Genomic DNA, 22,941 nt, shown 5'->3' on the forward strand with positions numbered 1-22,941 from the left:
GTCCGATTCAACTCTGATACTAATTAAGTGCCTTACAAGGGTAATGGCTGTATGTGGTTAGGTTTACCTAAGTGAGGCGTGCCCTCAGTTAGGTAGGTAACTTACTTTCGGTGACTGACCCGTATGTCCAGTGTCATTTCGGCGTCCGCCCTTAGTGCATAAGAAACTCTACACTATGCTGGTCGTATCTTGGTGTCGCTCGAGAGCCGCGGTTCATCTCATCTCCGTATCATTGCTTATGAGTCCAAAATCATCTATCCTTCATCGATTGGCAAGATCGGAATGACGCTGGATACCTACTTAGGATGAAGTTGCGGATGCGCTAAGGAAAAGGGGTAAGTGAGCATTAATCGCACTAAGAACTACCTTTTTCTAGGGCTATTGTTACCTCGATGCCGGCAAAGCTTCCTTCGTGCTAGAAGGAGAATAACATAGAATGATCCATGTCCGACCCGAAGCGAGGATGGCTCTCGTGATTGATGTTCGCGGACAAGTGTATCTGTCTGCATTCGTGGACGTCATTTCCCAGATCGACGGACTCAAAATTTCTACCTCTATTATGAACGAAGAAAGGATTGATTGATGAACTAACAACTCGACCGGAATTAACGCGAGGAGAGTTTTCAAATGTTTCCGGTCATGAGCAGAGCTTCCTCGAGATCCTTTTTTTTTTTTTGGCGTTGGGGAAGTCTAGTTGACGAGCAGACCGCGTCCTGGAACTATTTAAGAAGCCTGAGAGCCCAAGTCGATAGCATCCAACAGCAACTCTACCGTTAGACTCACATTTCCACCACTGTCACATATCACCAGTCACTCAGTAAACATGCGTTTCCAGCCCGCTGCTGCTTTCGCTATCCTAGCGGTCACCACCGGTATCGCCGCACCACTTAGCTCCTCCAAAGCCTCCATCGATCAAGTCGACGTCGACGTCCAAGAGAGGTACAGGCCCTGAGGGATTCCGAGCAAACCGGGCTTTACTAAATGAATTTATCTAGAAATTTGCAGGACCTTTCGTCAGCTGCAGAGGACGTCACTGGGCTCGTAAAGTAAGAATCCCCCACTGTACACATTATGTCCCAGGCTTCCAGCTGACTTTCGCATCAGACGTATCGAAGGGCAGTACCAGTTCAACTTTGCAAACACATTCAGAGGTGCCAGGCACCCGGTCAGCGGCGTCATCTTGTCTATGGTCTACAGAGCGGGGAGCCTCTTTGTAACCATGCACAACACCCTGACTCAGGACATTTCTGCCTACATTGAGGAAATCACCCAGGGCGGAGACATTATGGCCGTAGCGGTGGAGGCCGGCAAGACGGTCGAATGGACTCTGAAGCAGGGCACGGATTTCCTCCTGGGGGACAGGGGCAAGTTCTCCTGGAAGACGAACTACTAAAGTGCCAATAGTCTAAGAGCTCAAGTAGGTGCTTGGTCTCTGTAGAGGGATATTTAGACAGGAAATTGGATCAGTGACTCGAAAGACGGAGATTCCTATCAACTGGCTGGTCCAGCAATGCCCAAAATCGCGCTACTTCTTGCTTGACGCACGGAAAAATTAGCCGAAATTGTGCAATCAACGTATATGCGTGAGCTATTTTCTAGAGGTCATCATCTTACATGCGCTCAAGCACTCCTCCGGGCACTGTTTGTCTGCGAGGAGACTCTGCTGGGTCTGTTATATCAACGGCTCCAGGGATTACCCTATGCCCACGTGGTAGATATAGGGGATATTTGCTAGCCCGAAACTGAATGTTTTGCGATCTGCCTGGCAGAACGCGATTGGGGCTTGTTTTCCGAGCGGACGGCAGACCCTCTTCCGGGATGCGGCCAAGATCCGGAGGTCTTGTTACGGCGGAGCTTGTTGGGGGGGGGGGGGGTTGAGTGGGGCTTCCGGGGGAGTTGAGTTCCGTTTGCCGGCACCTACCATTAAGGCGGCTGGAGCTGCGACGAGGGCTCAATCGCGGACCGCGGACGGGTTCTTTTTTTTTTTTTTTTTAGCAACCAAGTGCTCAAGAGTTCAGATAGCAGGAAAGTTGGCTTCTTTCGCGATCTGCTTTCTAGAACCGCCAAAGCTAGTGACGACACTATCGATGAATCAGGTGATCGTTAGAATCACGTCCTTTCCTGCCTCTTACTGTCTTACTTCTTCGTCGACAACTGACATGACGGAGCCCATGGCGGGTGAAAATTTAGCTGTCTTAGTCCCAAGATTTCCATTGTCTTTGTCTCCTGGGTAACCCCGAGTTAGGAAGTAGTGAGAAGTGGGTAAAAATAGGGCTCCGACGGCGACGGGGTTTATAGAAAGAGCCCGATAGTCCGAAACATTGTTAGAGTCTTTGTAAAGGTAAATCCCTTAAACCAACCGTCGACTCGTGAATAAATTAGCTCGGAGCTCTCGTCGACTTTAGCCATTCCATGGAGACAACAGTATACCATAGGAACGCATCTTCTGTACTAGATACCGTTTCGCTCGAGGGAAGCGGGGCGCTGTTCGGAATACGCGTGTAAGGCAAAATTTTGAAAAGACACTGATCAAGCCAAGTCCCAACGCTCGAAACACAGCCTCGGCCTCTGAGTAAGCCTCTGGATCCATGGGAACTTGAGAAGATCAAATAAATAAAACCTAGCACATCACAACAGACCGTTCCCACTGTTGTGTCTTTGATAGACCCCCTGACAACCCGCGTATTTGGCCTTCCCTTACATCATCTTCCGCGGTGCACACATAATTATCACCATGTCAAAGCAACTGCTCGACCGGCTCGCAGGCCGCCGAACACACCGCAAGTCGAGAAACGGCTGCAGCGGCTGTAAGAAACGCCACATCAAATGTGATGAGACTCGACCGGAATGCCGGAACTGCATCATGGCGGAGCGAGTATGCTCCTACTTGAAAACGGAGCCAAACGACAGCTCCTCAGCCGGATCCTCCACAGCAGCTATCGTCTGCACAGGTATTGCAACACCCAGAGGAATCAGCGCTGACCGGTGTTTGGCTCTTCCCAAAGACCCCGGAGAAGTGTACTCACGTACCGGGCAGACTTTTACAGCGAGCCACATGGCTTTCCTTCACTATGCCCAGTCAAACATGTCAGAGTTCATGGCCCTGACCGGGAACATACGGCCTCTTATCGACACTGCGATTGAACACTCCTTGACGGCCCCGTATCTTCTGGACCAACTCCTCGGGCTATCATCACTTCATCTGTCAACGCAGAATGGGCCCAAGGCGTCCACGTACTTCCACCAAGCCACAGAGTTACAGACACGAGCTTTGGGTTTCTTCAACCAAACAAAAGAGCACATATCGGACACGACATACATCCCGACTTTCGTATTTGCGTCTCTTTTGGGCATACATGTTCTTTACGAAACGCTCCAACGGCACTGTGGCTCTCTCGCAGACTTCATCGATGCTTTTGTCAATTACTCGCGTCTTCACCGAGGGGTACGATCCATTACCGGGAAATACTGGGAAGAGATACTGCAATCTGACCTGAAGCCGCTCTTGTTCATCGTGGACGTCATTAATAAGGAGCCAGTCAAGACTCCAGGTCCGGAAACGAAGCAGCTGAAAGAATTCTTGGAAAGTGTACCAACACCTTCTGCGTCGACAAATGTTTGTATCACGGCGCTAAAGAAGCTTCAATGGGTTGTCGACCTAGCTGGAGGCAAACCGTCAAAGTTCGAAGTCGGTGTCCATGCGGTTATGGCCTGGCCCCTATGCATCCCGGACGAGTATATCGAAGCACTGCACCAGCATCAACCGGAGGCTTTCGTCGTCTTGGCCTATTACGCTGCGATGATACATAGGTACCGACGGTTCTGGGCATTCGGTGGTTCTGGCGCACCCATAGTCCATTTGATATCGAATAGTGTCGGGTCCTTCTGGCAAGATGTCCTGGCTTGGCCGTTGCAGGTTTTAATTGAAAGGTGAACCCTTGACTGCATGTTTATCGATCCCCTCTACCCAAGACTCTATACCCTTGAGAAATATTCCTTCTCCCACATGTCAATCACCGCCGGCAAGCCGTGATGATCATTATAATGCAATCTGTTAGTAACTTCAAGGTAAGTCAGCAACGGACCGCAGGCTATCCACCCGCAAGACCATCCCACCGGGCCAATCACCCAGCGTAAGCTCCGCTCCCGACTCAGGCCCCCGTCCCAGACAGATGGTACGAGTCCCTCTCCGGAGAAGAGGCATAGATCCATGATCATTCGGGCTGCGTAAGCCATGCGACGCTATTATGTGACTTTTCGGTGTACATGTTGCGACCCGAAGTGGAAGTTGGAGTTGTGCTGCAGCGAGGCTTATATGCAGTAACTGATAATGTTGATCGAGATGTTGTCTCTTGACTTCCTGCCTGGCCTCAGTATTAGCTATGTGTTGTTCTTCGGATTCTTAAAGTCTCTGTGTAGGTGGCTACATGCAATAACACCTTATGTGATGCATAGGATCGACGTGTCGGTCGATTATCTTCATCCTGTCGATGGGTCCCATCTCACCTGAAGGAGAGTTATCGAGGCGGAATCAACCGTCTCAAAGAAACTCTGAGCGAAATCAGTTCGATGCTTCCAGATTCATCTGAAGTGAACATGGATCCACTGCTCTCCCCTTACGAGTAGCTCGCATCTCACTTGAGATCAGTAAGGTTCACAACAACTATTCTAACCATGACTCAGTAATTCCGGAGAGGGATGTCATTTTCAAGTGCGGCATTATTCGAAGGGAATAAAGTCTTTAGCAAGGTTATCTGTCCAAGAGCTGAAAACGTGGTCTCCATGGGATGAACAAAATCTAATCAATTATGTGGAATTAATTACTTTCAACTGAATCAAGGTCTTAGCCCAGGCTGTACGACATCAAGCCCTCCTTCCCTTCAAATGTCAAGTTAATCTAGTATCATTCGGTTTTAGAGGAAACAGTTAGTTCACCAATTTCACAGACGAAAGCAGTCGGGGAAGCCATGCGTGTCTCCAGCCAGCAACTGAGTCAAGTCACGTCACTCAAGCACGTTAGCACACAACTAGGAGACCCGCAGAGCCCGTTTCTAGAACATCTCTCACCCACGCGCTTGGATCAAAGATCCCTCAAACCCAGGCGCGAAGCTTAAATATTGGGGATCTTAAAGGGGGACGATCCTCACCCTTCTCACCCTTTTGGGCCCAAAACGCGGGCAGCGAAAGCTTAGCACGCCCGCATTGGGAAATTCTGGTCCCTCGACCCAAACGACCGGGACCACCATACGAACAACCACCAAAGGGGGAGTCATGTTTCTAAGAGGTGGAACACGCTATCGACAGCTTCACATTGCGCGAAAATGCTGACGAGGCTGTTTCATGTACCCTGAGCACTGCCGTCGGCGGTGCCGTTTTACACAGAAACAGTAGAAACATGCGTAGAAACGAGCTAAACCAACAGCTGATCTATTGCTTGAGATCGTGAGAGCGAGAAGACTACTTAAGCACGACAAGAGCCCAGGTATGAAGTGCTCTTTTCTTCAACAATCGCATCAATCATTGTATACAGTCCTGGTAGGCTAAAGCCACTCACTCACTCACTGATCACCACTCTCGCTTTGAAAATCAACCTACTTTCAAGAACAACTCCCGCATCCTTCATCATGAAGTTCACAACCACCCTCGCAGCCATCGCCGCAATCGCTCTCTCAGTGTAAGCCAGACTACGCACCCACACACCAAACAACATATCACCCTGAACCCTCACAACTGACATCACTCTCTCCCTCCACAGCAACGCAGCAGACCGCGTCCAATGCGCCGGCACAGTCGACACGGCCCCCAACAAAGGCCGCTACGAGCCCTCCGGCTCCCTGACCGCCAACCTCACCCAGGTCGCCTGCAAGAGCGGCACCATTGACGGCGCGCTAAAGGGCAACCAAAAGTGCTGCATCTCCAACGATAAGGCAGCGTTCGGGTCGGCGTGTGGCAAGGCCGTCTTCCCGCCCCAGTTCAAGACTGGGTTCAAGGCTACGTTCCAGCCTTGCTGAGCGATATTGTCTAGTCGTTCTTTTGGGTTGCGTGGGAGGTTGGTTTGGGCAAGGAATTTTGTGTTTTATGATAGCGAAGCGAATTATGCATTCAAAGACTTGGATAAGGGATAAGAAATCAGCATTGTGTTGCTTTCATTGCAGCTTGGAACCCCGTGGATACTCGAGTTTGGTGCTTGCCTTTGAGGTTGGATGTCGACAGCTATTCGCACTTCCTCCAGGACGCACAAGTCTACATATTACATGAGAGCCATGGTTTCTGCAATCATGGAGTCGAAAGGTCCTAGACTATACCCTACGCCCATAATTTCGACCAGCAGGCCATGAACGGTATCACGCCTACAGCCAACTCGTGAGCGGAGGTGGTTGAATCAAGAATACTAGCACCGCCAAAACCACATCTTGTTACCCTTGACGGGCAAATCCTCGCACGCCAAGTATTTAGGTACTAGGTAGGTGGAAGTACACAAGCAAGCAATCGAGTTCACATTGGAAAAGAAATCAGGGTGGGCTTCGTCTCGCATCTCAGTCCTTTTGATTGTATTTTTTCCCCCTACTAATCCCATCTTGATGGGTTCGTTTTCAAGCCTGACCCTGCCGGTATATCTAGATCCCGCGCCACCCTGCTTTTCCGTCGCATATCCAATTGAGAAGCGGAATAAGATGGCATGGCGCGAACCTCAATATCAACTCGGTATCTTCATCCATACAATCCCCCATCCGTCCACCCTCTCCAATACCGGATTTCCTGCGCAGGGAAAGCTGATGGACCACGTGACCAACCTCGTTCGATGTCCTACCCCGGTATTTTGCTACATGAAAATTACCAGAAAAGCCCTCCAACTATGTCAAACCTTAAGTCGATCGACGATGACATGATTAATAAGGCTGTGTTGGGAACACTAGCCTCAACCGCCCAACAATGCTTCAGCATACCTGAGACGTGGCAGTGCCGCGGTAGGGACTAGTGAAGCGAGTTGCTAATAAGCCATTCAAGCCGGAGGAGGTTGACCGCGGGAGCCAATAATTGACTTTCAGGTTCGAGCTGGCACATCGCATCCGCAAAAGAAGTGGAAAGAAAAAAGAACAAACGCCGCCCCCCATCCCAATCCAATCCAAGATCACACAACTCCGATCCGAACAGGCTTCTTCCTGCAATGAAGACTCCCTGAGACGTGACAGGCACCAAGTCTCTGAGAGACTTGCTCGATGCAGCATGACCAGCCCGGGTGCGGGGTGGATGACCTTTCGTGTTCACTCGATGTAGCTTGGGAAACAAGCAAACTTTTTGATGTACAGTATTCGTCGCTGCGTCGTATTCTGATGAAAGAATGATCGGGTCGCTTGACAGCGTCAACGTAAACAATGGCGGCGTCGTATAATGCCGTGCTTTGAAATATGCTTCCCAGCCGGGAACACGTCGTAACGTCATTTAGAAACTTTTGGCTTTTCCCACAAAAGCGTCGGGTATTTTGGTTGTCGGCTCCATGTATCGTAATTTTCTCGTTCTTCGGCCTCCAGCCCCTTTTTGCGTCCCGTCGATATCTGCAACCTCGTCCATCAGTGTGCCCTCTAGCAACAGAACGTAGTCGCCGGTAACTTCCAGCTTATCTCTCCCTTTTTCGTCCAATGAGATCAGTTGACCGTTATTGGCATCCCACAAAACCTCGTACATCAACACCCTAATCGCAAGGAATAACAGACTTCTCGGCCCTGGCTCGCATGTGAGTAGCGTGAGTCTCAAGGCATCGGGCCATCAAGTGAGTGACTGGCCAGACAGCAGCTTTATCGAGCATGTAGGCCGTGACTCTGAGAATTTTGGCGGCGTGGCCTGCGTGATCGTCCATTTGCATTCTTGTATCGACGCCTGCGATGTTTCCTTGTACAAGCTCAAGGTTCATCTTCATCTCAGCAGAGGCCAACACCTCCTGAACCTTGCCGAGCAATTTAACATCTTCCTCCTCCAGCAGCATAATTGCAGGGACTTGCGATAGGTCGACCTCATCCTGACCGAGAATTCCCAGGTACCGGCCTACTCGATCTTGCAAAGTTGCGACCCATTCAGCCAGAACCTGAGCACAATCAAATGCGCACATGGCTGACTGTAAAGGCAACTCTCTGCTGGAAAAGTCCGCAAATGTGACACCTAGCTTGTCGGACATAGCGAGCGAGTCTGCTGCGTAAAAGGCGGCCTTGCGAAGATGCTTCTCTCTACGAGAAGTGGACCGATTTGGGGCAGCCTGGGTCTGCGGGAATTTGACGGCAGAAAACTCTGGAGATGACGATGACTGGGTCGCCGGGGACTCGACGAATACGGAGCTTGAGACCGAATTATCAGAATGATCTGTGCCTGTCGATTCCGTGTTAGAGGCAGGTGAATGCTCGGCGTGCTGGACAATTTCGCTGCCTCGGGAGAGCTCGTCGGCCATGGCATCCCAATCACGTTGCCAAAACTTCTCCTTCGAGCGGGCGAGGTTCACGAAAAGTCGTACATAGGCCAAGTCGAGAAGCGGAATGGCATCGGCAGACAGCGGTCCAAGCCCGAAAGGGTTCGGTCTCTCAAGGCTATGGTTCGGATTGCTTGCCCAGGCTGCCTGCCAGGCCTTCAGGGCTGGCTCAATGTGGCGATGCATCTTTTCGGTTTCCTCATTGGTCCATACCTTGTTGTGATGGCGCTGACGAGTCTCCCAGATGTAGTTGTGAAGTGCGTTGATCAAGATGAGACAACCAAACGTCGACGGCTTGAGATCGCTCTTGAAGTCGTTCACACCACCTTGCCCGATTATTTGTTGGCCATTCTGGAAGGCAAGCTGCTTCTGCTGCTTCTCGTTAGACCTGAGTAGGTCGCCCAAGGCTTCGTGGAATGTCATCCGGTTGTGATTTGCGGCACGGACACCACCCTTGGCCGCGAAGGCCGTGGCACTCTCGGCAGCGAAGAAGTCCTCATCGCAAGGCAAGTCGAGTAGGATCTCCGAGTTAGTCAAAGCCGGAGTGTGGTTGTATGCCGCAACCAGAAGGCTTGAGAGGATGAAGACGACGTAAAGGGTACGCTTGCGTTCCTCCATCACCTTCCATTGGAGCCACTCCGCATGCTCCTCGGAGTCCGACCGAAGGCCGCTCCACGTATCGTCATGCATGTGGGTATCATGAGCTTCTGTGGATTCCACGCGAATGGGGCGGAGCAAGTCGGCAGCTTGGGCCAAGCTGACAAGAGCAGCACAGTGGGTGGAGGCGATATCGCTGGCCGTCTTGTCTCCGCAGTTGTGGCCGTAGACGACGTTCAGGAGCATGGCTTGCACCAACCATACCGGGGTGTGAACAGAAGATTCCTGGTTGTGAGACGTCGGGTCAGATGCTGGAGCTCTCCGTAAGTCGGCCTTTCTCACGTCGGCTTTCCGCCTTTCCTCAAGGTACAGTTGAATCATTTTCTTGGCCATCTCGAAAAGTTCTCGAGACTGGATGTGGTCCATTTCGTACAAGGCGCCAATGGCAGACATGGAAAGAATGAGACACCCGCTTCCACCAACAGTGTTGGATCGGTTGGCAGCGGTGGGTGGCATCTCAAAAGTCAAAGTGGGAATATGCAAAAATGGCAGATGAGGGTGGAAGTAACGAAGGTAAGCGCCAACATATCGTTGTAAGTCTTGAGTGCTAGGTAAATTCTTTACATGGTCTGGAACACTGTTGGCTGTGTTCTGAAAGCCCGGCGACATTGGCGAGCTTGGAGTCGCAAATGAGTATCTCCGTCCACCAAAGGGAGAGCACTGCGAAAGAGCACCAACGATGGCACCTCGGGTCGTTTCCGTAATGGTGGAGACGGGCGACACACCGTGGTTACCGCCGTTCAAGGACGAGGGGGTCTCTGGCCCTCCGTTGAAGTTGAGCGCTTGGTTGAGGTTTTGCGTGTTGAGTCCGGAAACCATCGACGGACTGAGGGAGCTAAGAGAGGGAGGCGGCGTCGAGAAATAGGCATCGTTCATTTTCTGCGCAGCAGGTTGTGGTGAGACGGGTGCTCCGTTTAAGAGATCTGGGAAGACCGAACCATTGAGATCCATGGCAAACGGGTTCGGGACCTGGGGAGGACCCATAACGGCCGGTTGCCACATTGAACTTGTTCCTGCCGGAGCAGGATGATGATTGGAGCCGTCCACCATTACATCGCTAATGCCACTTTGGCTGGTGGTGCTGATTGCCGAGGGACTCGAGCCGTCTACGGCGTTATCGGCGCCCTGAAAAGACATCTGGTGCTCGAAGCCGGTCAGCCAGTCGAAGCTGTCGTCCAATTGCGTCGCCGACATATCGCCGGCCAGGCCGTGGGGAAACGGCGAAGCTTGGTCCATGGCCATGGATTGCGGCGAATCATTGTAGTGGAGCGCGTTAGGGTTGATGGTGGAGCCCGGGCCGAACAGCAGACCCTCGAAGTCAAAGTCGGGATTAAAGACGGCCATGGGAGGCGCGGTCCGCAAACCGCTAAAGTCCATATTGTTGATGCCGTGCGTCTCGAGCTTTGGCAAGCCGTGAGACATGCCTCTGTGACCCATTGCAGCCGACATGCCGGCAAAGTCCATGTTATGCACGGGCAACCCCGCGAGGCTGGGGTGACGGCTGTGTGTGCCAGGAGGCATGCCCCGCGCTACCTGTGCGTTGGCCGCGGCAATCATCTGCATAGCGTTGCCGTCGACATGGCTGATGGTGTTTGCCCTGGGTCGCATCGAGGCAGCAGCGGCATTTGCGGCGGCGGCAGCATTGGGACCAGCAACACTGTTCTTACGTGCGCGGGCTCCAGGTGCAGCACTGCTGGCACTCTCACGACGATTGCGAGGACGTGACGAGGGTGTGGTGGTCTGATGAAGCTTCTGCTGGTGTCTCAGCAGCAGATCGCGACGGGCAAAGCATCTTGTGCACTCGGGACACTCGAAGGGCTTCTCTTTTGTGTGGGAACGCTCGTGACGTTTCAGATGCTCCAATCGGGCGAAAGAGCGCTGACAAGTCGCGCACACATGAGGGCGGGGTTTGTCGGTCTTGGGAGGAGGGAAATTGGCAGGTGTCTTCGTGTTGACAGTAATGGTAGAAGCTACTAAAATGATTGCGAGGACATTGTCAGCTACGATCAGGATCATTCAAACAAAATTGAAAGGGTCGATTGCATTGCATTGCATTCCTCGGAAAGCCATGGGCGGTGGACGGGTGGTGGTGGGATTGAATTGAAAGGCGGGACAAGCGGGTGGGAACAGGAGGGGCAGTTTTTGGAGGGGTGAGCAAGGTGAGGTGCGACTCATACCACTGTCTTCGGTGGTTGCGGCGGCAGCGGCAGCGGTGTTGGCGGCAGCTGGGGCCGGAGCTGAAGCGGGAGTAGTCATGCTGGAGTTCTTTTCGACCTTGACCTCGCTATCGTTCATGGCCATACTTTTGGAGTTCGTAATCGTCGTTCGTCGTGATCGTAAAGGCAAGGAGGTGGAAGGGGAGGTTGGTTGGGTTGAAGAGGGGTCGGATTGCTTTTTGGGGTGGTTGCTTGGACGCAGCTCGGCGGTCGGGAGAGTGCGCAATAGCAACAAGCGAGGGTAAGAGGTGGGTTTAGATAAGAAGAAAGTGTACGAGAGGAAGTGAAAGAGAGAAAGATTGATTGTGTGCGATCGAGTTATTGGATGTTTGTGGTGTGTGTGTGGTGTGTGTGTGTGTGTGTGTGTGTGTGAGTGAGAGAGACTTGGAATGAGGAAGAGGGATGGCGGGGTGGATTGGAGACGGGGGGTGATAGAAAGTGCCCAGGTTGTTTCGGGGTGCGGCGTTTAGTTGGAGGGAGAGGTAGACAAGTGGGAGAAGTCGCTGTTGGAAGCCGAAGTTGGCATGCTAATTCCAACCCAGAGTATCCGCAGAGAAAGAGAGTAGGTGAAAGAGTAAGAGTCGGAGAGTAGGTAGATAGTGGGCAAGGAAGAAGAAGAGAGAGAGAGAGAGGAAACAGGCCAGCAAATGGTTTCCTCGGTCTTGTCTTGCTAGTGTCCTTTGTTAGGTACTCTCGTGTCTTGGTTCCTCGTATGGCTGGAGGGGAGAGCTATTGAAGCTTTTGTCGAACGAACAATTCCCACCGGTCGAAGCAGTTGCTTGGAGAAAGAAAGGAAGAAGGGAAAGGAAGAGGAAGCAAGTGGTCAATGGTGGGAAGGGGGAGTTGAGGTACTTGTTAGGGAAAACGCTCGTTGCAGCCCAGCCTGGTGTGCATCTGTGGGCAAAATGAGAAGAGTGGAAGGAGCGAGGACCACGGGAGTTAGTGTGGACTGCCTGCCACCAAAAAGCAGAGACCAGCGAGAGAGAGAGAGAGGGAAAGAGCAAGAGAGATGCCCGTCAAGTCAAGCAAGAGCGAATGTGTGCGTGTGTGTGTGCGTTGTGGGTGTGTGGGCGGGTACCTAGTGTGAGGTACTTTCCCTTTGGCGATGGGACGTGAAGGGTACATGTAGGTAGGTACCTTACCATCGAGCGTCCGGCAAAGTACCTCGGTCAGCCTGGAGATACTGTGTGCTGACCGGGGATGGGACTGGTACAAGGTTGCAGATGCCCCACAAAACGCGAAAGCAGGGTCCGTCGGTGGGATGGGAGATTTGATGGATGGGAAAGAGAGCGACCGCCGCAGTCACGACTCACTATACCTTAGCATTTTAGGTCCCTTAGTCCCGTCGCAGCCTTCCCCATTACTTAAGGTGCTTGAGTATGGAACCTAAGGCACCTATCCCAAAGAATCTTCCATTCCCATGCGCTGGCTCAATACAATCACCTGCGAAATACATTTGGAGAAGAAGGCTTCGGAACCTGCTCTCCTCGTGACCATAAGAAGAAATCTGGTATTATTCCGCACAACTAAAAGTATATGGTTCTTGTCTTCCAGGCAGCTGTGGGCACCTGGTTCTTCATTACCTTTCACTAAGGTACCTCACCTTACGGGTCACCTTACCTGGGTACCTAGGTACCTTGCTCAGATACGTACCCGAACTTTCCTCGATCCAAGAATTCCCGGGTACGTACACAGCGGCCTGAGATGGCAAGGTCAGTTTTACATGGCAAACATGGCCCGGGCACAGTGCGGCGGCATCACTTGACCGAATAGGAACAAAGTACCTCCAGGGGTCGTACCTCACTCTCTCTGCTGGTCTGAGGTGGTCCACCATTCCTTCCTGTTTCCTTTCTCTCCTCCTTACCTCATCCAATGGCTACCTTAATTAGGTACATGCCTCTTGAGAGCTCCAGTCCGTCACCAATCACTACAGTCTCTTGAACATCCCCGTCCGGGCTGTAGTGGGGGACGGGGGGGCATCACCTTGCCTTCTTCCATGGAGTCCAAGAGGCTCCACGAAACTTGCTGGACTAACGGATACTGAATTCCATCCGTCCTCCTCTGATTGCCAACTTCTTGTTACTTGTTACAAAAATGACAAGTGGTACATAAGGCAGTGAGGTAAGATGATGTATTTAGACCTCGTGCGGAAAAGCGATGGACAGACTGAGTGAGGCTGAGGCACTTTGACACATTTCATGTTCGTACGGATACTTCCCACACCGAGCCGAGTTATGCTACCAAAAGACGGAAGCCTCACCGCGGACGAATTGCCGGACGGAATTAGGACCTAGAGTAGATGACTTGGCGCGAGCACATGACTTGACCTCCAGCTCAGGGAAGTATCCGTACGATCAGGCTGTGCCTACCTGTGTACGGCTTCCGGATAGACTTGGTCAAGATAGGTACGCACCTCACTCGACGGAGAAGAGTAAAACACGGAACTTGAAAGCAGTATTCATATCCAGTTTCCACAAGATCCGCAAGTCACTCGACTTCCGCTGGCCCTTTAGTGCTAGCTGTCCATCCGTACAAAGTGAACGCGAAAAGGCAATAATGGTCTTGCGTTCCATCTTGTCTGGAAATTCCATATATACTTTCTGCTCGCTGTCCTGCATTCCCCTGCCAGAAGAAATAGCGTCTGCTTACGCTACGGTTTCCTTGCTACCTGTAGCCTACAAAGCCTGAACCGCTAATTGACTGCTTTTCAACTTTCCGCCAACAGCTTCATTCCCGCTTTCAGGTTACATGGCTACACTCCCGCCCAGAGCTAGCCCCCAGAACAGACTGGTCAGGGGGACACCAGTTGAGGGTGAACAAGGGGAGGCTGGTATGGGGGAACCGTTGCAGGCTGAAAGCAGCAGGCCGCCGTGCCCTCCAATGCACAAAGTACGGACGGAGTACTACTGTGTAGACCTTGGACCACCTCGCCAAAAAAGATGACTCGATCCACCGCGGAGTCGGGAACCTTGAGCCTGGAGTCTTGAGCCCGAAGCCTGAAGCCTGAATCACTTTGGATAAAAGGGGGCAGGGCTGTAAATATGGACATGGACATGGGCTCGGCCGTGTTTCCTACGTAATCGGGTCTGGAGACCACGTCCCGTGCGCCAAACGGTCTGTTCTACTTCCTTGTGCAGCCTGCTTAATGCCGGGGTTTGACGTGCGTGGTGGTGGACTGGGCGATTTCAAGATGCGATACCGATTTAACAACAGGACCATCCTATCCTTCAGCAAACAAGGCTCCTCTGTCTGTGCCGTAAGAATACTAAGTGTGTGAATGCCCATGCTTATCGCACGGGACACTGTCCGATGGCGAAATAGACATGCGACACCTGTATCGGAGGGTCGGACAGCTCGGCAAGGCGACGAGACTTGGGCCCGACGCGTGAGCCTCTGTGAGCTTATTCGACTGATGCCAACGACAGCGCCAGAGGTAAAAGGAAGGGCTGGTCGTGGCAGAAATAATCAGACGGCCAGACTGAGTTTTGCCCATTGTCGATGTGCAAGGGGAATCGGCACGAAGCCGTTACCGCTGGTATTCAACCAGCCCATCCCGGGCTCTCGCGTACAGAGCTTGCCTCAATGCTGAACAATACCCTGCGGCTCCGCGATGCTGTATCGCCGCGTCGTGATCCGGGGCATTCGTTGCCGGCCATTCACCGAGGGGGGGGGGGGCTCTCTCGGTACGTTGTCATGTTGTCCATCGCCCGCCGCCGCTGTCGTGGTTAGTCGTCCGCGCGCCTCTGCCAGCTGCCGTGGTGTGCCATGGCTTTCTCTCACATTTCATCTGCATAAGGTACAGGGAAGCTAGGGCAGATGTTCGGAAATAGAGCAACTGCCCAGTACCTCAAAGCCTCGGGCTCCATGGCTTTTCTTCGCACGGAGCGCAAAGTATCGGTATCCAAAGGTCTCGTCGAGGCAGGGCAGTCCGCGTCCAGTCGCATCACTCGACATGCCAGGCCTGTCGTTGGCTGGCTCAGCGGCAAAGTGGATTGGATGGAGGATCCCGCGCTGGATATTCCATGGCCCGGGGTTGTTCCAGAGGCAGGCCAAGCCTGGCCCGGGCGAGTGTCCGCTGCGAAATTGAGTTTCCCACTGGTGCTCAGCTAGGATATGATCCGAAGCAAAGACGGTGTGTGACGCCCGGTGAGGTGTGAGTGCTAAGTTAGATTGACTAGTTGAGTGGTGTCGCACGCCTACGCATACACCGGCCTGGCATGGCACGGCGGATACGTACAACCAAAGCAACACACCCTTTTATTGTTCTTTTCTCTCGACGTTTCTGGTGTATTTTCCTTCTGTGCCTGGCTGATCCGGTTTGTGCGGCATTGACAATCAAAGGGATTTGGCTGGAAAACAAGCTGCTGCGGTAGCTTGGTGCGTATAGGGATTCCGTATTCATCCCGTTTCTGCCCTGCCTGACAAGAGCCATTGCGATGAAATGCGAAACATACGCGACCAGGTCAGGCCGCTGTCGCTCACTCAAATCGACGTGCTGACAGTTGAGGCCGTCAGCTCCAGCCAATGGCAAAGAACTCCGAGGTAGATCGAGACCGATAGCCGGAGAACGAAGTGGCCGTGCTGCTAATAGGCCCCGTACCCTTTTTGGAGGGGCAGCTCTAGCCTCTAGCCTCTGGGTGCATTGAAGAAAGCAGCACCCTCACCAGTCCATGGCAGGAAAAAGGAAGGAAACAGTCCAATGCTAGTGGCTGCAATTGACACACGTCTGGAAGGGAGCTAGGTAGGTATTGATGTACCACAGTAGAGCAGAAAAGAGATGGGAGACACTTGGATACATCGGTACCAAAAGACGCTGATCAGGGTTCTCCGTATCCAACACGGTGCCTCGTGGTCAGCCGGGTTTGGTAGGTACATCGTCCGCCGTAGCCCATGGCGGGACTCTTCTGTACCTCGGGCCACTCGAAGAAAGCCGGGAAGAGCAGGTACCGAAGTTTCTCGTCTTTTGTGGATGCAGATGAGTTGTATTGATCTGTAGGTGGCACCAAGACAGCAAGGCGTCCAGACTCCAGTGCGTGTACTTGCATATGTGGGAGGTAGGGGTTTCCACATCGTAGCCAATCCAGCGCAAGTTAAGCAGCCCGTAGTGCAATGGAAATGATGAACGAGGTATCATCGAAGCGGCAAGATGAGGTCAGTCCAGCTGTGGTTCATCGTCAGTCTGCGGTTCGTATATCTAACTAGACTCTGGAGTAAACCGCCTTGGAAATTGACGAGACGTTGATGCTTGGGTTGCTTGAGTTGCTTGGATCGGCTGGCGCATGGTGAGAATGTACGTGTGGCCTGGTGATGAACGGAGTTCCCTCGCTGTGCCATTGAGAATCCGAAGACAGGCCACAAGTCGGGATAGGTATGGAGGCCGTCGTGAAAGCTAAGGCTAGGTAAAATGAAGGGTTCTGGAGGCTGAAGCACCCGCTCATTCCAATCATTGCTGCGTCGGTGGCCGATGGAGCCATGGCCGAATGGCATGCATCTTCTTCTTGTTTCTGCTGCATCAGGCCCGTTTCTGTTCGCATGTTGCAGGTTGCAGACAACTCTGCATCAGCATCAGCGCGTCGGGTATCTGATGGGCCAGCCGACGCCCAATGGTGGGCTTCCGTGCTCAATTGTTGCTCATCTCTGATTCGACATGCGGCAGCGATTTATTGTCTAACATACGTTTCTCGTCCAGCGTTGAAACCTAGGGCGAAGGATCCTGGAATAAGAGACTCAAAGTATGTCGATAGCCATGGGAACAAGGTGTTCATTGTTGTTCGATATAGTGCCTGGGATGGTGCAAGTACAGCAGCGGCTGGAGCCCGACAGGTCGAGAGGCGCCGACCAGCAGAACTGAAATGGTAGACGGGGAGTTGTATTGAAAGAACATGTCGTCAGGTAAGCAGAATCAGTCGATCGATTTGCGAGCCCGCGGATGCTGGTGGTCTGGCGGTGCTGGTGGATTGGAAGCTGGGGGAGCAAGGGCGTTGTCGCGAGAGACGCTGTGAGTGGCTGGCGAAAATGGCGGCACCCTGCCTCTTGCACGCTAGCGCTGCTGCGTCAAGCTGCAACGCAAGTGCAAGTGCAAGTGCAAGTGCAAGGGCAAGGGCAACTGCGAATGGATAGCGACGGAGTAGCTGCTTGGAAATGTGCAGGTGCAGCTAGGTAGCTATCCAATTCCAAGGGAACTCGGGAGGGCCTATCTGGGGCCTGGAGGTCGAGGTGCAGCAGGACAGGGCCGAGTGCATGAGCGGATGCAAGGCAGTTCGTAGTTGTGTCGTGGATCGTGTGCTAAGGTATTCGTAAGGCACGACTCAGAAGAAGCACATTATCACACCTCTACGCAGTGGTGTAAGTGGTGCACCCTGCTTGTTGTCTGCTAAGGTGCTATGTGATCTGGTGTATGATTTGGTGTTTAGTGTTTGAGACAAGAAGCTCCCCGTCCTCGGGCTGTGGAAAGGCACGTACCTCACATGGTGGAGACACCTACCATCGATGATTGGGTGACCGTGCCACCATATTAGATCCCACCAAGCACAGTGCGGCGGGTCCCACTCTGTCGTTCCGTGGTGCAGTCGCAGGAAGGTACGGAGCAAGGAGTATCGACCACCTGCTTCTCATGTTCGTGACTTCCTTCATAATGGCAAATGCTGCCTTCCCACTACCTATCACTTTATTTCCATTCACCTCCACGGACAATACCCGAGAGAATGGAAGGCACGATGAACACCCGACATCCTTATCTTAGGTCCACTCACATAATGAGGTAAGGTACAGTATCAATAGAAATGTCAAGACTCGAAAGCAATTCAGGTCCAGGACCCAAGCCTGACGTTTATTCGGCGCTGGACAAGTATACCATGTACTCCGTGCTCTATGCCTAGGTTCCTTGCCTAAGGTACCTACTTGCCTTTGAAGTGTGGCCTGCAACGGCAAGACCCCTGTTGCCTTGGGCCAAACTTCTTGCCTTGTTCGCATGTCTTCGGTGGCTCCAGATGTCCGAGAGGGTCGTCTCTTCTTTTTCGAGAATCAACGCTCACCGGCGGCCGCAACATTGACGACCATCCTTTCGCATCGCATCCACCCACGCCGTCGCCGCATTCCCAAAGCTCGTGATCGAATCACGGCCAGCTGTCATGTCACTCCATCCTAAGCCCGTTTCCTCGTTTCGAGCCCTGGGCACAGACTCCACCTTGTCACACTCCAAGACTCCAATCTGAGGTGGAGATTCGTTCCCTCACCGAATCACCCACAAACCCAAGCATCAAACTTCTCCACGCCAGACTCCACCACCACCACTCGTCGCCACTGTCACACTCTCCGTCACAACCACCACCAGTTCTTCAGCACAAGCGGTTTTGCCCCTCCATCCGCCAGATGAGCACATCCTGACATGGCCCAACCTCCTGCTCAGTCCACTGGAAGGCCATAGCTCGGCCCAGCCATCGACTTTGACAGCAATATCTCCGATACGGCTATCGGTACACTACGGGAAACGGGAAGCCCAGATACACACGGATCCCAACTATGGACCCGTCTCGGCTACGACGAGTGGGTTTCTCTGACTTCCAACCCTGCCAGGCAGCCGACCCGACTTCATATCTCGCCGCGGCCGCCGCCGCCACTGGGGGTTCATAATGCATGAACGCCTGTGCAAGCTATGGTCAGCATGCTCCGAAGTGCAAACAACACCGGTAGTTCCAGGGCAACTCCTCAGAACCAAAGCGACACTCGCACATCGTAGTAGCGTACGGATACAAAGATGAGACAAGAAATGATACGGCTGCACCTTCACCTTTTCCCACTATCGCCGTCTGCTCTATATCTCTCCATCTCTGTCATATTGACTCATCGACTTGGGTGACGGCGCTCTGTAGGCTCAATGCTCACTGGATCGGCCGCTGTACCCGATCAAAGTTGTCAGCAGCCTGCGCCGTCCTCTTAGGTTCCGAGGCCGGCGGCGGCCTCTTACTACAATCGTATTATTTACTTCCTGCGCACACAATGACGGCTTTGCCTCGCTATCAATGGGCAGTCCAGAAACGCGAGACACTGATGCCACTTGTCTCCGCTCGACTGCAGATGTCCATATATGCCCGCCGCCCGTTGTTGTCCGCCAATGACACAGACCGAAACACTTAGACAGAAGCACAAGAGGGTCCAACTCGCTGAAAACCCCATGGCACCTCAATCGTCAGAGTAAGAGTCACACGGAGCTAGCAGGGCTTGCCTGGTAGTACCCGCGATCCAGATCCCTCCACTCTGCCAAAACTGCGTCACAGCTTCAGATCTCTGCACAAAAGCATTTCCTTGCATGCAACGTCCACCGAGTATGGAAGAAGAGAAAGAGAGAGAGAGCGGGCGAGCATATAGGCGGCCGAGACACGGGCTGACAGACTGAAGAGTTTTTCTTAGAAGAACAGGCCGGGTCACTCACTTTCTGCATAGCTTGAAATGGTTTCCAGCTTCGGGCCACCGATATTTGAGCTGCGCTGGCGACAAAAATGATATCATTCAACATAGATGCCAGTGTGTCCTGCGTAAAGATGATGACTTTCACCACATCGCCCACGCATACATCTTACATCAAGAAGGCCCTGGGGGACATATCACCGTCCTAGATGTGTTAGCTGACTGGCCAGGCTTTCTGTGTATAATCATTGTTCGCGCACTAAGCATCTGCCGAGACTCGTTGGGTCCGTGTTTATCAACCTATATCAAGATCTATCACCGTTGAATCTCACGCCAGGACGCGAAGTGGCAACGGTGCTCTCACCAACATACGAATATCATCTGCTCGACAAAGAGCTTCCAGTTTCTTGCCTGTTACAGTACAACTCACAGCAAAGCACAAAAACCTCCGATCTGTACTCTATTAATAACGGTGCCTACACTAGAGGCACAAAGTCGAGACCCATAGAGGCCCGTCGATCTTATCCAGCCGCCTTGGTCCCGGAGACGCACAAAAAAGAGACATTATCAAGCAGGTACTTACAACCATTCGGTCCTCCATGTACCTCCGACAGTGTTGGCTGAGACCGGAGCTCACTGTGCTTCCTCGACATGGGCCGGGGTCTTAGCCCGCACACCTTCACACGTTGCTGTTACGTCGGTGGAGCTCCAGGGTCGCAGACTGGAATTGGACGACGGGAAAACGCAATGATTCCTATCTGCAAGTCAATAGATGGAGGGGCTTGGCTACCCGCCCTCATTGTCCAACGGCGAATCGCTTGGGTGGGCTTCTTTGCCCTCCTCCAAGGAACCCTCGCAATAACCTCCCGTTAACGACATGTCATGCTGGGGGAGCCCGTCGGTGACTGGTATCCAGACTTGGGCAGGGCCCTCTCGCGCGCTTTCCGATGGAACTCGACATTGAACATATTCTTCAGAATCTAGAGCTGTCGAAACTTTGTCGCAAGCTCGCTTACCACTCGACTCGCCCGACACAGGATACGAGATTGAAGGACCCCGTCGCTCTGCGTTGTACAGCCCACACTGTTGAAACGAATCTTGCTGCGACGATGAGAGAAAACGGCTGAGCAGTAGACGCCGGCGATGCCGCCAACATCTTGACAGCGCCCACGCTACGGATACGCTACCGCTACCGCCTCTGTTCACGGCGACGCCCGGACCGGTCAGGGCACAGCAGAGAGCCTAGCGATTTGGGGTATCAACGGCTTAACAAGCCACCCCTGTCCCACACCCTCGTCCGTTGTCCTTGTGACCTCTTCCGATACTTTGTCAGCTCAGGGATATGAGGTTCAACGCCGGCTTACCTGCTTAGGGAGACGGACATTTTATCCTTGGACGCAGCCAGCAATGCCATCTCATCCTTGGGCGTGGTGATACGTGCAGCTGTAGCACGCTTGACTTGAGAAGAAATTTATTTAGCTACCCAGTGCCAGTCCATCGACGGTTCCAAGTCCCATTTGCTTCAGGCATTCTGATAGCGTTGGCTTCCGTCACGGGATATCGTTGCCGGCATTCTATCTCAGACACGAGCTCCCCTCCAGCGCCAGGTCCAGGGCTTCTTGTTGGAAGACGGTGAGCGTGGCCCGCAATAGCAACGAGGATCAGCGCGGTCACGATTTCTCACCGACGGCGCAAATAAGTGACGTCCCTTACGGTCTGCGTCAGGAACGAATACCAGCGGCCTGGGTGTCTTATTTCAGATGGCACACTTTACGGCTGGCTGACGACGATCGAAGTGCCAACGGATCCATCCATTACAGTCTAAATAAATTTCCTGATTGCATGCTGGGCTGTCCATCACCCGTCCTTGCTCCCTGTCCAACATCGATTGCTGCGAGTAGCTCAGCCCGCGCAATTCCCCCTTGTGCTACCGATCTCAGGGCCTATGAACCGCGTCTTCGCATCAATACAAAATCTCGCGAGTTTCCGCGGCCCACGCTCGCCGACTTGGTACTCATCGAGAGAGAAGCATCGTATATTTCAGCACGTACCATGCGCTTAGTATTTTCGGCAGAGTGTGGGGAATGGGGATTAGCTCTGCTCAGCACGGTGGAACGACTGCAAGGATTCAATGGTGTGGTGGTAGCCTGGTAGGTACTCACACAAGCTCTCGACGAATCCTCAGAACGTGCTTGCGGAGCTTCCGCCGGCGTAAGCACGAAAGCTTGCTCAACAGAAGATGTTTCTACATACAACTTTGCAAGCTTTCAAAGCTTAGGCTACGTTTGTCCTGCCACTATCAGAGCAACAAAAGAATACTGGATACCCCAGCGGTACAGTTACAATGCAAGGCAATTGAACCATGGCCATATCTCAATCGATCTCGGTACCAAGCAAAGGTGACATGAGCGCAGGAGAAGGTCAACCGAAGTCTGCTTCTGCTGCTTGCTACTTGGGCCCAGTTTCATTGACAGAGACAGGCAATTAAAGACAGGTTGCTCCTGTATCCGTAGACAAGGCCGCATCGAATCAACCATCTGTACGACATAGCTTCGCGGCTCGGCACTGTCACCCTTCCCTCGACTGCAGATTCTCCAACTTTTCCCCAAATTACTCTAATCATCGAAGGGGGTATCGGGCTCTACCCTAGCCGCAGGTCAGAGTGCAACCCATCCTCGGCGACGAAGGATGGCCCCCTCCCCCTGAGTCAACGAGAACACTTGCGTTGGGAGTTGCAGAACAGTCCACTGTGAACCATTGTTAGGATTGATAACTCGCCGGAACATGAGAAGCAAGTAAGCTACGGCTACTACTACAGTAAGGGTGCGTATCTCCAGTCGATTCTGGGTTGGCAGTCTTGGACCCAAGGCGTTCAGGCAATTGCAAAATGCAATGCACCAGGTGCGCCGAGATTCAGGGCCCACACATGGACAACGACAGATCACAGTTGTTGAAACATGAGCAGCCTTCTCATTCGTCTCACTCTCGACTGGCGTCCTCTGCCGATCCACACTGATGTTGGGCCACTCGGATTGGCCTGTCTTTCAAAATCAGTACCGTCTTCTTGAGGCTGTGCAAAAGGGCATCCGTCCATCCATCGGGCATCCATCCTTGAGCAGCTGGGCCTGTCGGCTTTTCCCTGGTTGAATGGCAGCCGATATGGAGACTGACTTTCTGCAGCTTCAACCGCTTTCCTTGCGCTTG

At 52.8% G+C, this 22,941-nt stretch overlaps 6 protein-coding genes across 6 annotated transcripts; 3 read left to right on the plus strand and 3 right to left on the minus strand.

Moving 5' to 3' along the window:
• Positions 1-823: 823 nt before the first annotated feature.
• On the plus strand, positions 824-1,393 carry CPAR01_13732 (uncharacterized protein; the record flags this gene model as incomplete). The annotated part of the gene is made up of 3 exons (XM_060497984.1): positions 824-939; positions 996-1,046; positions 1,105-1,393. 3 exons carry the CDS (start codon positions 824-826, stop codon positions 1,391-1,393), a joined length of 456 nt encoding a protein of 151 aa, XP_060343452.1.
• A 1,341-nt stretch (positions 1,394-2,734) lies between these two features.
• CPAR01_13733 (Upc2 protein) lies at positions 2,735-3,934 on the plus strand (the record flags this gene model as incomplete). The annotated part of the gene is made up of 1 exon (XM_060497985.1): positions 2,735-3,934. One exon carries the CDS (start codon positions 2,735-2,737, stop codon positions 3,932-3,934), a length of 1,200 nt encoding a protein of 399 aa, XP_060343453.1.
• A 1,690-nt stretch (positions 3,935-5,624) lies between these two features.
• CPAR01_13734 (uncharacterized protein) lies at positions 5,625-6,011 on the plus strand (the record flags this gene model as incomplete). The annotated part of the gene is made up of 2 exons (XM_060497986.1): positions 5,625-5,674; positions 5,756-6,011. 2 exons carry the CDS (start codon positions 5,625-5,627, stop codon positions 6,009-6,011), a joined length of 306 nt encoding a protein of 101 aa, XP_060343454.1.
• A 1,682-nt stretch (positions 6,012-7,693) lies between these two features.
• On the minus strand, positions 7,694-11,416 carry CPAR01_13735 (uncharacterized protein; the record flags this gene model as incomplete). Its single annotated transcript, XM_060497987.1, has 2 exons — positions 7,694-11,085; positions 11,293-11,416. 2 exons carry the CDS (start codon positions 11,414-11,416, stop codon positions 7,694-7,696), a joined length of 3,516 nt encoding a protein of 1,171 aa, XP_060343455.1.
• Positions 11,417-16,529: 5,113 nt separating this feature from the next.
• On the minus strand, positions 16,530-17,215 carry CPAR01_13736 (uncharacterized protein; the record flags this gene model as incomplete). The annotated part of the gene is made up of 3 exons (XM_060497988.1): positions 16,530-16,968; positions 17,008-17,114; positions 17,171-17,215. The coding sequence occupies 3 exons, from the start codon at positions 17,213-17,215 to the stop codon at positions 16,530-16,532; spliced, it is 591 nt and encodes a 196-aa protein (XP_060343456.1).
• A 3,308-nt stretch (positions 17,216-20,523) lies between these two features.
• CPAR01_13737 (uncharacterized protein) lies at positions 20,524-21,755 on the minus strand (the record flags this gene model as incomplete). The annotated part of the gene is made up of 5 exons (XM_060497989.1): positions 20,524-20,893; positions 21,102-21,195; positions 21,451-21,479; positions 21,556-21,680; positions 21,735-21,755. The coding sequence occupies 5 exons, from the start codon at positions 21,753-21,755 to the stop codon at positions 20,524-20,526; spliced, it is 639 nt and encodes a 212-aa protein (XP_060343457.1).
• Between the last annotated feature and the right edge of the window lie 1,186 nt (positions 21,756-22,941).

The sequence above is a fragment of the Colletotrichum paranaense genome, assembly GCF_030867605.1.
Source record: "Colletotrichum paranaense strain IMI 384185 chromosome Unknown Scaffold_13.1, whole genome shotgun sequence".
In the NCBI taxonomy this organism is placed as follows: Eukaryota; Fungi; Ascomycota; class Sordariomycetes; order Glomerellales; family Glomerellaceae; genus Colletotrichum; species Colletotrichum paranaense.